Source organism: Pongo abelii, chromosome 18, assembly GCF_028885655.2.
Source record: "Pongo abelii isolate AG06213 chromosome 18, NHGRI_mPonAbe1-v2.0_pri, whole genome shotgun sequence".
NCBI lineage: Eukaryota > Metazoa > Chordata > Mammalia > Primates > Hominidae > Pongo > Pongo abelii.
Window position 1 is genome coordinate 3,786,639 of NC_072003.2, and position 14,563 is coordinate 3,801,201.

The 14,563-nt window shown below is 49.3% G+C and overlaps 2 protein-coding genes across 12 annotated transcripts in view; one reads left to right on the forward strand and one right to left on the reverse strand.

Annotated features, from left to right (window-relative positions):
• SLX4 (SLX4 structure-specific endonuclease subunit) overlaps positions 1-13,898 on the reverse strand; it is a 30,411-nt gene extending 16,513 nt beyond the window's left edge. The window contains exons 1-6 of one of the 4 annotated variants that reach the window (XM_054533341.1): positions 13,835-13,898; positions 10,717-11,177; positions 8,758-8,982; positions 4,377-4,566; positions 3,238-3,450; positions 48-250 (exon numbers count right to left, since the gene is read on the reverse strand). In XM_054533341.1, the coding sequence (XP_054389316.1) occupies positions 48-250; positions 3,238-3,450; positions 4,377-4,566; positions 8,758-8,982; positions 10,717-11,125 (1,240 nt within the window). In that variant the 5' untranslated portion in view covers positions 11,126-11,177; positions 13,835-13,898. Of the gene's footprint in view, positions 1-47; positions 251-3,237; positions 3,451-4,376; positions 4,567-8,757; positions 8,983-10,716; positions 11,851-12,536 lie in introns of all 4 variants that reach the window. The other 3 variants (XM_002826059.6, XM_054533340.2, XM_054533339.1) reach the window with 3 other exon arrangements.
• An 82-nt stretch (positions 13,899-13,980) lies between these two features.
• The window catches only part of DNASE1 (deoxyribonuclease 1), a 46,805-nt gene continuing 46,222 nt past the window's right edge, over positions 13,981-14,563 (forward strand). For 5 of the 8 annotated variants that reach the window (XM_054533343.2, XM_054533342.2, XM_054533349.2 and 2 more), the window contains exon 1: positions 14,011-14,221. The gene's annotated coding sequence lies outside the window, so the exon portion shown is untranslated. Of the gene's footprint in view, positions 14,282-14,563 lie in introns of all 8 variants that reach the window. The other 3 variants (XM_054533352.2, XM_063717541.1, XM_024233185.3) reach the window with 3 other exon arrangements.

Here is a 14,563-nt window from a genome sequence, read left to right on the forward strand (position 1 = left end):
GACCTGCTGGTGGTCTCTCCCAGGGTTACTGTTCTGGCCACACAAACCTGCTTCTGGTCTTATCCTCTCAGAAAAGGCACTTTCCAGCCTGAGCGCTGGCACAGCCGCACCTGGCTCCATCTCCGACCGGGACAGAGCCATGGCCACCAGCAGGTCCTTGGACGGTGCCTCGTCCACCTTCCGCCTCTTCCTTGGCCCCTTCTTGCTGGTGGGTCCTCTCCGTTTCAGACCTCTACTGTGATCACTGAAGCTAGAAAACAGCCAAACAGAAAAGCTACTGGGGCTAGAGGAGTGCACGCTTCTCAGGTTGGTCACACTGGCCTGGAGAGGGCTGGGCCTGAGAGAAAAGTGACGGATGTGGACCTGCCAGGCAGATGCATCCCCCACTTCCACTGCCTTGTGTGAACTCATTCAATCCCAGTTCAAAAGTTCAACATGGCCCAGGCACAGGAGGGTGTGGGTTCCTTCACGTGCTGCTGTCCAGCAGGCTCATGGCAGATGTACGGAGCCATCTGTGCTACTGCACATCCTCATGTGGGCAAGCCCATCCAATGGACTCAACAATCGATGGCTCTGAGCAGGCTCCCTGGACTCCCACCACCTTCACCCATCAATACTTCCGATGCTCCTTACACGGTCCTGGCCACACTGGCAGAAAAGGATCCCTTCCCTCCTGCAAGGGCTCCACGGCAGTGCCTCTGCCCATGGCCAGAAGGAAGGGGTTCCCAGCTTAGGCTGTCAATGGTCGACATTATACCAGCCGCCCTGGGACTCTGCACTTTCAACGGGCAGCAGCTCGTTTGGTTTGGAGGAAAGGAACAGGAGTTTCTGGCTGGAGAGAACCTAGGCAGCCTGGGTGACTCCCAACAAGCTGGGCAAGAAGGAGGAGGGCAGAGGTGACAAAGGAACTTAGCACAAACCGGGCCCACCTTCCCTGCAATGCAGTCATGCCTCTGGCTTTTGCAAGAGCTTGTGCTCTCCACAGGGCCAGGGATGGCTCAAGTTCACCTTCCCAGGAACGTGGATAACCACAGCCTCTCAGAGGGAAAGGAGCCACCTGGGCAGCCTGGGACCCTACCTCTGTGAAGGGAACACAGACTCTGTCCCCTCCTCACTCCCCAGCAGGCCAGGTTTGGGCTGTGGGGAAAGAGTATGAGGCACTCTGGCCGGGGCATGCGTTCTGATGACCACAGGCTTGGCCTTTGGGGAGGGAGGGGTTCAAAGACCCCATGAGGGCATCCAGCTCCTGTAGTTTTCTACTCTAACAACCTTCTAAACGGATCCACATACATCTAGTTTCAGTACTTGGAGGTATTCTAAAGGCAGACATACTTTATCTGAGCAGGTGCTTTTGGTGTGGTCCTGCCAAGAAAGAAGCAATGGCTTAGATGACGTCTATTCTAAGGCCTCAAGGCTTGCACCCCTGCCATGCTGGTGTGGAGGTGCTAAATATAGATGGGCTCCCCGGCCAAGAGAATCCCCTCTGCCCTCTGCCATCTCAGTCCCGACTCAGCTCAGCTGCCCATGACCTGTGTGCAAAGCAGTGGGCGGGACAAACAGCCATCACCTTTGGCCTTCCCTTTGCTCCTCACAGCGGTCTCAAACCTGGAGGAGTCAAAGGTCCAAGTTGCCTTTGTTCACTATGAACCTGGTGTCAGCTCTAGCGTCCTCAGCAGCAGGGCAGTGTGGAGCAGGGCCAGCCCTCTGGCACTTGTGTGGCTGTGGTTTGCATGCTGAGGACTTGTTTCCTGGCTGTGAGCAAGGCAACTCATTTTAACTTTTAAGCATTAATTCATGCAAGATTTTTAAAAAATAGGGTCCTACACTTCTGTTTCACCAACTTTGTTGTTGTTTTTGTTTGTTTGTTTTATGAAGACAGGTTCTCGCCCTGTCGCCCAGGCTGGAGTGCAGTGGTGCAATCACAGCTCCTGCAACCTCGGCCTCTCAGGCTCAAGTGATCCTTCTGCCTCAGCCTCCCAAGCAGCTGGGACTACAGGTGTGCAGCACCACAGCCAGGTAATTTTTAAATTTTTTGTAGTGATGGGTCTTGCTATGTAGTCCAGGCTGGTCTTGAACTCCTGGGCTCAAGTGATCCTTCCGCCCTGGCCTCCCAAAGTATTCAGATTACAAGTGTAAGCTACTGTGCCTGGCCAATCACCAACTCTTTGAACTGTGCTGAATAATCTCGTTAACAGTGTGAAAACTGGACTATGCTGAGGTGGAAACCATGCCGTCCAACAACGAAATGGATGGAGTAAAGTGACTACCAAATTCTTAGATGTGGTAAAGCAGTAGTCCCCAGTGTTTTTGGTACCAGGAACTGGTTTCATGGAAGACAATTTTTCCATGGGACAGGAGTTGGGGGAATGGTTTCAGCATCAAAGCATTCCACCTCAGATCATCAGGCTTTAGATTCTCATAAGGAGAGCTCAACCTAGATTCCATGCATGAGCGGCTCACAATAGGGTTTGTGTTCCTATGAGTCTAATGCCACCACTGATCTGACAGGAGGCAGAGCTCAGGCAGTAAAGCTTGCCTGCCCACTGCTCACCTCCTGCTGTGTGGCCAGGTTCCTAACAGGCCACAGACTGGTACTCGTCCGAGGCCGGGGGGTTGGGGACCCCTGCACTAGAGGGTACCGACTGTGGGATCATGGGATTGGAAACTCAGGAAGGACCTTGAGGAAAACAGTGCAATGATCATTTCTGCACCCACCTAAAGGGGCAGGTCCAGAGCCTTCCAGAATGCAGATTCTGTCCCCTCCTCACTCCCTTCTAGACTGTGCCCGATTTCCACCCTAAGTGTTTCATTTCCAGAATCAAAGAGGGCTCTTTTTTCCTCCAACACCATAAAAAGCTTTTTTTTTTTTTTTTTGGAGACAGGGTCTCACTCTGTCCAGGCTGGAGCGCAGTGGTGCGATCTTGGCTCACTGCAACTTCTACCTTCTGGGTTCAAGTGATTCTCCTGCCTCAGCCTCCCAAGTAGCTGGGACTACAGGCATGCGCCACCATGCCCAGCTAATTTTTGTATTTTTAATAGAGACGAGATTGTACCATGTTGGCCAGGCTGGTATCAAATTCCTGACCTAAGGTGATCTGCCCACCTTGGCCTCCCAAAGTGCTGCGATTACAGGTGTGAACTACTGTGCCCAGCCCATAAAAAGCTTTTTTAAATAGAAAAAGCCCTGAGTGCACACAGCATTATTTGGCTTGGTTTTCTTCCTTTTCGTCGACTTACCTGAACACGGGCGGGCTGCTGCTCCCCTCAGGCTGCGCTGTCTGCAGCCGCACAGCCTGCAGCAGGAGCTGGGGGCCAACCTCCATCTTCACAGCACACTGCTTCAAGTGACTGGTTCTGCTCTTTAAGGTAAGAAACGGTTTCCCACAAATCGGGCACTCAGGGATCTGAGGCACGGAAGGTCTTAGTGTCTTTTCAGCTTCATCCAAGCACCTGAAGGAAAACAGTCAATACAGGAGAACCACCCTCCCCGGGAATGTGGATTGGAGCAAATGTGGGTCCAGGTCAACATGGATGTGCTGTGGTCAAAGCAAGTTCCCCAGAGCCAATCCCCTCCACACAGCCTGGTTCCGTCTCTCGGCAGTCAGCCCCTAGACACTACACTTAGGTATCTGTCAGCAAAGTTGGCTAAAGAAAGCAAGGAAAGATTAAATGCAGTTACATGATGACTTAGAAATTCCACTCCTAAGTAGAGACCCCAAAGAACTGAAAGCAGGTACCCAAACAAATACATGAAACCCATGTTCACGGCAGCTCTATCCACAATCCCAAAGGGTAGAAATGCTCCAAATGTCCGCCAATGGATGAAAGGATAAACCAGGGTCATATTCCTCATCTAAGAATGGGAAAAACACAGTCTATCCATACAATGAGATACTGCTCAGCCATAAAAAGGAATGAAGCCTGCTCCATGCTACAACATGGATGAACCTCAAAAACAACATATTAAGTCAAAGAAGGTAGACACAAAAGGACAACTGTGCAATTTCAGAATCGGCAAATTCATCCAGACAGAAAGTTGATTAGTGGTTGTCAGGGGAGAGAGGGGCAATAGGGAGTGGCTGCCAATGGGTGTGGGGATTCTTTTGGGGGTGATGAAAATAATCCAGAAGTGATTGTGGTGACAGTTGCCCAACTGTGTGAATATCCCAAAAGTAGTGATTTGTTCAGTTTAAATGGGTGAACTATATGTTCTGTGAATTGTATCTCAACAAAGTTATTTTTAAAAAGGGGTAGGTTGACAACAAAGCTGAGGTGCTGTTGTCACGGTAAGGTGTGGAGATCCGCACTCCAGCCCTGGGATGCCTAGGGATTTTGGTCACGTACACGGGAGAGGTGACGGCCCAAGGTGCCCCCACCTGTTCACATGCTGTTCCCTTCGGGTCACGTTCATGGCTGAGAGGTTCTTTTGACAAATCTGGCAGAAGAACAAACCCTTTTCCTCCAGGCTATCATCACGTGCCGATGCTCCTACCCGTGCAAACTCCTGCTGCAGGGTCAAGGCCGCCGCAGCGTCGCTCTCTGGGGCAGGGGGCCCAAGCCCATACACTGTGGAGAAGCACCAAAGATCCATGAGAATAAACTCCAAAGACAAGCTCACCCTCAGACCTCTGCTCTGTCAGCTCCTGCAGGCCATGGGGAGCAGTTGGAACACAAAGAAACCAGAACCCAGCTCTACTCTGCAGGCTGGTGACTCGGACACTGTCCAGTGAGACTGGGCACTAATCGGCGCTCCTGGAACAGCCGTCTCCAACTTTAACATGGATATGCATTACCTGGGAAGCTTGTCGACACTCAGATTCAAATTCAAGGGGTCTGGGTGCAGCCTGAGACTCTCCGCATTCCTAGCAGCCCCCAGGCTTGGCGATGTTGGCACCACAGGACCACTCTGAGTAGCAAGGACCTAAACTTTCCCACTTCTGCTTAAGTTGGCTACCTCGGGCATTGCAGGTTCACAAGGCTCATATTCCAACAAAGCTAGATGTTCTCTTCAAAACTCAACCTTTCCTGCTGACCTTTTACTGCCCATGATAAAACCAGGGCAGACTGAAATGCCTTTGGCGATTAAAAGGCAGCATCTCTTACTTAGCATCAGACCCAAGAATGGACTGATTCTGGTCTTGAGATGGCTCCCAGGGTGGCCCATCTGATATTGCTGGAGCAGACCCCTGTCACTCACAAGGGATATGCCCTGAATGCCTCATAAATCCCCAAGTTCTTGATGGCTGTGGCCTACCAGTGCCTGCCACTGAGGCCAGCAAAACAGCACACCTTCATTTTGGTGCCCTGTTTTGTTTGTTTGTTTGTTTGTTTGTTTGTTTTGAGATGGAGTCTCACACTCTGTCCCCAGGCTGGAGTGCAACTACGCCATCTCAGCTCACTGCAACCTCTGCCTCCCGGGTCCAAGTGATTCTCCTGCCTCAGCCTCCTGAGTAGCTGGGATTATAGGTGCCCACCACCACGTCCGGCTAATTTTTAGTAGAGACAGGGCTTCACCATGTTGGCCAGGATGGTCCTGAATTCCTGACCTCAGGTGATCTGCCCACCTTGGCCTCCCCAAAGTGCTGGGATTACAGGCGTGAGCCACCGCATCCAGCCTGGTTTGGTTTCTTAACAAAGAAATGGTTTAGCTCTTCCTGAGTACTTGCTGGGTGTGATGTGAAGATACAGAGAGAACTGAGTCAAAATGCAGGGCAGGGGCAGAGCTCACACCAGCTGGGTGCCTCCTCTGCACCTCACATGTGCGTCCAGGACTGATGCCTCAGCAGGACATCAAATCACTGCCTACTGTGGACCCTGGGGTTGCCTGAGACTCCTCTGTGCTACTGCAGTGAAATCTGCAATGCAATGCCAAGATCCTGCATACTTATTAGCTGTAGGTCCACCGATAATGGTTTCTTCCTATTTCTTTTCCTTTTGTATATTTTCATCAGAGATGAGAATCCATATTGTTTCGGGGATGGAGAACAGGAGCACTTGGCATTATTACGCTTATTGGGCCGGTGCCACACCAAGTACACAGCAGCTATGGGGCACTGTCGCCACCCTGTCTCACCTGGAGCCAATGAGCCTCTAATCTACTCAGAGTGGGGCAACCCAAGGGTTAGAGGAAGGAGTTAATGATCCCATAAAGAAATAAATCCAGAAAGTGGGAAATCTTATAATACAATTAGCATAGCCTCTTCAAAAACTCAGTGTCATAGGGCTGGGTGCAGTGGTTCACACCTGTAATCCTAGCACTTTGGGAGGCTGAGGAGGGCAGATCGCCTGAGCTCAGGAGTTCAAGACCAGCCTGGGCAACATGGTGAAATCCCATTTCTACTAAAAATACAAAAAAATTAGCCGGGTGTGGTGGTGGGTGCTTGTAATCCCAGCTACTCAGGAGGCTGAGGCACGAGAATAGCTTGACCCTGGGAGGCAGAGGTTGCAGTGAACCGAGATCGCGCCACTGCACTCTAGCCAAGCCTCTGTCAAAAAAAAAAAAAAAAAAAAAAAGTGTCATGGAAAACAAAAGGAAACGGGGACTATTCTAGAATCTAGACCTTAGGATACTGCTGAGCTACAGCAATATGCAGTGTGTGAACTTACTGAATGCTTGTTCAGAAAAAAAAGAAACCAGCTACAAAAAATAACCTTGAGACAACCAGGGAAATTTGAATTTGAACTGGATGCCAGGCACTATTATGGAATTAAGCGTGATAATGGTATTGTGGTTATGCAGCAGAATCTAGGGGTGAAGGATCCTAATGTCTATAATTTACCTTCAGATAATATGGAAGAAAAATATGTATGCTTGGCTAGGCATTGTGGCTCACGTCTGTAATCCCAGCACTTTGGGAGACTGAGGTGGGCAGATCACGAGGTCAGGAGTTTGAGAACAGCCTGGCCAGCATGGTGAAATCCCATCTCTACTAAAAATACAAAACTTAGCTGGACGTGGTGGTGCATGCCTGTAGTCCCAGCTACCTGGAAGCTGAGGCAGGAGAATGGCTTGAACCCGGGAGGTGGAGGTTGCAGTGAGCCGAGATCACGCCATTGCACTCCAACCTGGGAGACAGACCAAGACTCCATCTCAAAAAAAAAAAAAAAGAAAAATATGCATATTTATAAAGACATAAAAAAACAAATGGCCAAATGTTAACATTTGTTAAATCTAGATTGAGGTATAGGGGATTAGGGGATTCATTGTAATATTTTTTTTTTTTTTGAGACAGGGTCTCACTCTGTTGCCCTGGAGTGCAATGATGCAATCACAGCTCACTGCAGCTCAACCTCCTGGGCTCAAGCAGTCCTCCCGCCTCAGCCTCCCAAGTAGCTGGGACTACAGTTGTACACCATCGTGCCCAGCTAATTAAAAAAAAAATTTTTTTTTGAGTCAGAGTCTTGCTCTGTCGCCCAGGCTGGAGTGCAGTGGTGCGATCTCGGCTCTGTCTCCCAGGTTCACGCCATTCTCCTGCCTCAGCCTCCTGAGTAGCTGGGACTACAGGCACCTGCCACCACACGTGGCTAATTTTTTTGTATTTTTTGTAGAGATGGGGTTTCACTGTGTTAGCCAGGATGATCTCAATCTCCTGACCTTGTGATCTGCGCACCTTGGCCTCCCAAAGTGCTGGGATTACAGGCGTGAGCCACCGCGCCCGGCCCCTAAAATTTTTTTGTAGAGATGGGGTCTCACTATTTTGTCCAGGCTGGTCTTGAACTTGTGACCTCAAGTAGTCCTCCTGCCTTGGCCTCCCAAAGTTTTGGGATTATAGGCATGAGCCATCATGCCTGGCTTCATTGTAATTAAAACAACAACAACAAAAAAACCTTTTCTGGAAGGAAAAGTTTTCTATGAATACTGAGGGTTATCTTTTGTAAGGAAAAAAAAAGGAAAAAACTGAAAGGGAAAGCTTTCATAATAAAAAGTCATAATTTTTTAAAAAGGAGGCCGGGCACAGTGGCTCACACCTGTAATCCCAGCACTTTGGGAGGCCGAGGCAGGTGGATCACAAGGTCAGGAGATCGAGACCATCCTGGCTAACATGGTGAAACCTCATCTCTACTAAAAATACAAAAAATTAGCCGGGCGTGGTGGTGGGAGCCTGTAGTCCCAGCTACTCGGGAGGCTGAGGCAGGAGAATGGCGTGAACCCGGGAGGCGGAGCTTGCAGTGAGCTGAGATCGTGCCACTGTACTCCAGCCTGGGCGACAGAGCGAGACTCCATCTCAAAAAAAGAAAAAAAAAAAAGGAAGAGGGCCAGGCGCAATGGTTCACGCCTGTAATCCCAGCACTTTGGGGAGCTGAGGTAGGCAGATCACTCGAGGTCAGGAGTTCGAGACCAGCCTGGCCAACTAGGCGAAACCCTGTCTCTACTAAAAATACAAAAATTGGCCAGGTATGGTGGCGCACGTCTGTAATCCCAGTGGCTGGGGCAAGATAATTGCTTGAACCTGGGAGGTAGAGGTTGCAGTGAGCTGAGATCATGTCACTGCACTCCAGCCTGGGTGACAGAGCAAGGCTCTGTCTCAGAAAAAAAAAAAAAAAAAAAAGCGGTACCTTATCAAGGAAGCTAGGTGGGAAATGACCCTAGAGACTCTTCATTCTCTGGCTAGATCCAGTGAAGTGGCAAAGGTAAAACATCAAGCAGAGAGCCTATCCACAGAAGAAACTCAATAAATGCTGATTCCTTCCCGCCTCCCTTCCTCAGAGTTATATTAACTTATCTCTGTGTGGAAGACAGAAACACACTCATCATACCATTCCCTGCCATCATCTCCTCTTGAGGATTCTTTGGGACATTTTCTTCCTGCACAGCCTCAAGGGAGCACTCTTCTGAAGCGTGTCTCAAACGCTCGGGGTCTGCTCTCTTGAACTGCTGCATTCGCTGTAGGACCAATTGTGCTGTGCGGGGTTTGGAGGGACTTGGCACTGCTGTTGTCAAACAGGAAGGAGGAGGCTGGGAGTCGCTGTTGGGCACATTCTCTGGCAAGGAGGAAAATATTCACAACCATCTGTTGTAGCTGGAGAAATAAAAGAACTTTTCTACCAGATACAGGTTAGACGCAAGTTTCAAGAGTTTTTTATCAACTAGTTTAGGTTTGACTCACAAATGTGAAGAGGACTGGTTGCTTGTTGGTAACCTCTTTGTTTATGGCAATATAGACATAAATATCAATAACAGGAGGGGAATGGGATGCGACTGCTAATGAGCACGGGGTTTATTTTTAGGATGATAAAACTGTTCTAAAGTTAGGTAGTGGTGATGGTTGGACAACTCTGTGAATATACTAAAAACCACTGAACCATACCCTTTTAAAGGGTGAATTTTATGGAATATCAATTATACCCCAATAAAGCTATTATTAAAGAAATATTAATGACAAAGGTTTATGTCCTAGATCAGTTCTTCTTTAACTTGGGATCCACAGATGATCTTCAATGGGGATCCATGAACCCCATGAAGTTGTGTGCCAGTTTTGCAGGTGTGTGCATGGATACGTGTTTTGGGGGAACCATGCATAGATTTCATCCGACTGGCAAAGAGCACGAGAGACCAGTAAAGTTGGTGAGGCAACACTGCTGACGCCTTCCAGTAATCTCTGCGATCTGAGACTCTACCACCACTCTACTGAGAGGTTATTAAGATCAGGAAGTGAGGGTAAGGGAAATTTAGAAATAGAACTCAGGAGCTCAGGGAGCCCATGGTGTATTATATATGCAAAGCTAGTTTTCAGTTTTGCATGAAGAATGTGTACTAAGCATATAGCTCAGTATACCAAGGGCAGCAGGGCAAGAAAACTGCTTTAAACAGTTAAAAAATTATCCAGGCACGGTGGTGGGTGCCTGTGGTCCCAGCTGCTCGGGAGGCTGAGGCAGGGAGGACTGCTTGAACCTGGGAGGTCAAGGCTGCAGTGAGCTATGACAGCACCACTGCACTCCAGCCTGGGTGACAGACCAAGATCCTGTCTCTAAAAACTAAGTAAGTAAATAAATCAATAACAATAACAAAGGAAAAGATTCAAAGGTCTTCAGAGAGAGAAAGAAAGAACCTGAAGATTCTCCTGGAACTTGAGCCCACACAGCGCCCTCATGCGGCCCTCTCAGCAGCCTATCCAAATTGGCTGGCCCAGTCCAACTTACCCACTTTGGAATAAATTCAAGAAAACAAGAGAAGCAGCATTATTGTGTTGTTTGTGTAACTCATGTCAATCATATAACAGAATTTCATAGGAAATTCTGAAAGAGCAGAGGACTGCAAACATAATTATGTGAAAAATTCACACAGGGGTTATATTTTTCTTGACTGTTGTTTAAACAGTCAGCCGGGCACAGTGGCTTACGCCTGTAATCCCAGCACTTTGAGAGGCTGAGGCACGAGGATTGCTTGAGCCCAGGAGTTCAAGACCAGCCTGGGCAACATAGTGAGACCTCCAGCTCTAAATTTTTTTTTAAGCTTAAAAATTAAAAAATAAATAAAAACAAACCAAAAGTTAGCAAACTACGGTCATGTGGCTGGCTGCCTGTTTTTGTAAATAAAGTTTTACTGGCATATGGCCATGCCTGTTCATTTACATATTGTCCACGCCTGCTTTCTCACTATGACAGCAGAGTTGAGTAGTTGTGACAGAGTCTGTATGGCCTACAAAGCCAAAATATTTACGATCTGGCCCTTTCCAGGAAGTTTTCCAGCCCCTGGTTTAAAAGAGTACAAATTACCTCTGGTTTTCTCTCTAGAAAGGTTTGGCGATGGTTCTTGCCGGTTACCCGTCTGGGTGTTTTGTGCTGTTTCCCAGAGCACAGGCGGATCTGGAGCAGAGGCAAGCACACCCCCCTCCCCATTCACAGAGAGGGCCGGTTCACTTGCTTGCCATTTGGTTACCCCTTGCTTTTTAGTCCTAGGGGCCTGGCTGCCAGATGAAGGTTTCTTCTCTGCAGGGCCTTGAAGGGTTTTGGTCTTGGTAGCAGTTTGTTTGGTCCTTTTCAATTTGCTTCTTATCTGAGTGCCGTTTGAGGCGGCCTTTTGTGTCTTCCTTTCTCCTGACACTTCCTTGATTCCATGTTTTTTCACTCTTTGGAAAAAGCTAGCACAGAGTTCTTTAAAGTCCTCATCAGACTCATCCATCATCTGACCAGTTTTAAGGCTTTCAGGCTGGTCTTCAGAGGAGCGAGGGTCAATCCTGGGACATACAGACAGATGAGAAAGTGAACCCAAGTAAAAGCCTAGCTGAGCCTCATTCACACTCAGTTTCATTAGGGTTCCTCTCTACTTCTCCATTAGATACTTGGAGAGTTTGCACATTTGAACAAAAAGTACTGTTTTCCTCTCTATAATGATTGAAGTATCTTTGTTCAAATTGGGCCTGTGGTTAAACATGTTTAAAGCTTCCCTCTGTTAAAGTCCACAACTGGGCCGGGCGCGGTGGCTCACACTTGTAATCCCAGCACTTTTGGAGGACGCGGGGGGTGCATCACCTGAGGTCAGAAGTTCGAGACCAGCCTGGCCAATATGGTGAAACCTCGTTTCAACTGAGAATACAAAAAATTGGCCAGGTGTGGTAGCAGACGCCTGTAATCCCAGCTACTCGGGAGGCAGAGGCAAGAGAATCCCTTGAACCTGGGAGGCAGAGATTGCAGAGAGCCGAGATCGTGCCACTACACTCTAACCTGGGCAACAAGAGCAAAACTCTGTCTCAAAAAATAATAATAATAAATAAATAAAGTTCACAACTGAAAGAGTGTTTTGTTGTCCAATAGACGCCTCTGAGATCGAATACATATGAACCTGGTGCTCAGATAATTCTCCAAGATCTCCACGATGATGAAACATATATGGTTCACTTAATTTCACATCTGTGGAAAACCAAAAGCGTGTAAGTGTAATCAGACATTGTCATTTTATGCCAGTTCTTCCAGGGAGGGACAAGGGCATGTGGGGTGAGGGAAAAGTCTTCAGAGTAACAATACTGTCAAATACTCAGTCCAGCCTGGTTAACATGGTCTAACCGTCCTATGAGACATTACGACAGAAGGATCTAGAAACCTGTCAAAGCATGTTCTTCCACAGGTATTAAGATATGTGCATCCTGGGAGAATGTTTTCTTAACTGAAATGTAGGGAGCAAACCCCATGAAAGGCAGTCACCACAGAGACAGGTGATCCCCAAATCTAGGAAAACTATCTCCTACACTGATCTAAGACCCCTGGCTGTTAAAGAGGCTCTTTCTGTAAATACTGCAACATAAGAGACAGAGAAATTATATTCTCATGAACACTCAGGAGAGAAAAGGTCACTTTTCCTTATCTTCTCAACCCAGCAAGGCTCTCCAAACCTGGATGACTAGAATGTCGCCTCTATGCAAAGGTTGGGCCTTGTGGGCATGGTTATTTACTTTGGCGCACAGCTAAGTGGGGTTCAAAAATCAAAACTGAATGACCCAATGGCAGAAAGTTATTCCTTTCAAATACAATAATGCAATCTCCACTCTCCAAGGAATCTAATTAATCATTTTGTTTTCCAGAGCTGAAAATACTCCTACCTGGAATCTACTTTGTATGGGTGGCTCATTCTCTTCTGTGTCTTCTTAGAGAAGTGTTCTCTAATCCTTTATGGACCCTCTCCATCCCCGGTAATCCCTATCATCGTCCACTGTTTTCATAGTGGCATCTGTCATAGGTTATAATCATATGAAACAGATAATAACTATTGAATGCTTACTGTGTGCCAAGCACTGTTCCAATTGCTTTTCAAGTCAAACTCATTTAATCCTTACAAGAAGCCTATATGGTGGAATCTCTTGTCATCCTCTCTTTACCGCAAGGTAACACGAGCAAGCAGAATGAGGAACTGGCTCAAAGCCGGTTCAGGAACAGCTTTCAAAGTGGCAGGGCTGGGATCAAACCCAGGAAGCGTGGTTCCAAACTATCCGCTCTTGTGTTTTTATTCATCGGCTTATTATCTGTCCCCCATTAAGCTCAACACTGCAGGAGGGTAGAGATCCATCTATTTTACTTTGCAACCTCTTTGGCTGATTCGGTGCCTGACTTGAAATAAGTGCTCCACAACTACTTGTTGAATTCATGAATTGCAAAGAGTTCGGTATAATGGGAATAGAGAGAAAGGTGTAGGAGAAAAGGCTGCGGGGAGAGCAAGGATCGGCTCACGAGGGCCTGGAAGGTCAGGTTAGGCTAAGTGAATTTTATCCTGTTGGATGCGGGGAGCGGCTGGAACAAATTCCACCCTCCACAACTGTGTTTATCTCCGCATCTCTGTTGATATGAACCTCACAACAGTCTATCTCCTCCTATAGGTGCCCAATCAAGATTTACTGAATGACATAACGGATCCTGCAAGCCTGCAGGTTTCCAGAGGGAAGGGGACTTGTGCCTCCTCGCTTCGTACCTACCGCAGCGCACGGCTCACAGCAGGCGCGGGATGAATGAATGGATCGGTAAGGGGCGGACCCTCCCTCTTCCCCCAACCTGGCGACCTACGGAAAGGGGCTGAGGGGTTCCCCGTCTGGGAAAAGGGCTGCCAAAGACTCTAACGGCTCTAAAGTCAGACGGAGAACCCCGATCCCCGGACTGGCCCGGACCGAGACCACCGTGGGGATCCGGATCCGCCACCCTCCTCCCTCCAGGCGGGCCCCGGCCCCTCTCCACCCGAGCGCGGCTCCTGCCTCTCCGTCGGGGCTGCGGGCCTATCGAGGCCACGGAGCCAGCGAGGGAGACGGGCGAGAAAGGCTCTTCTCCCTCAGGAAAGCGAGAACGGCCCGAAATGACAGGACCTCCGCCTCCCGGGTGCAGACTCCCAGCCCCACAGCCCGACTCCTCCTACCTCCGGCGCCGCCGCGGCACCTTCTTAACGGAGACTCGCGCGCCTGCGCATGCGCCGCCCGCGCCCCCGCGGAGAATTGCCTGCACGCAGGCGCAGAGCGGGCGCGCGCGGTGGTGCGGCAGCCTCGCTTCCCGTCTTCCTCTGCGGCGCCGGGCGCGGGCCCGCGGCGGCCAGCGCTTCCGGTCGGCAGGAGGCGGGGCGGGGCGGAAGCGGCGCTTGCTTCAGGTGGAGTCTATTAGTTGTTGGGAAAGAGTTAGGGCGAGTTTAGGGCACTGGGGCGGCTTTGAGATAAAGTCTGGTTCCTCCCCAGCTGGCTCAGGAAATGTTCGCGGATACAATGGCGGCCCCCTCTGGGCATACCTGCCTGTGGAGCGGAGAGTGGACGGGGTGAGGGGGACCGGGAGAGGCACCAAATCTGGCCTGGGGGCCCGGGAAGCTTCCTCTCAGGTGGGGTGGCGTGAGAGTCGAGGCCTGGAGGTCGGGGGAGGGTTAGCTACGTGAAGAGGGGATTATACCGCGCGGCAGCGGCCTGGAGGGGATGCCCGAGCTTTTCCGCAGGGCTAGGGTGAAGCCAGCCAGGGCCTGGGGGAAAGGTGGCAGAGGTTTGCCCCGGCTTGGCTTTTGAGGGACTTTACACATCATATTAAGGCTTCAACTTGGGGTCGTCGGGAGCCATTGAAGGTTTTTTGTTGTTTGTTTTTTGAGACGGAGTTTTGCTCTTGTTGCCCA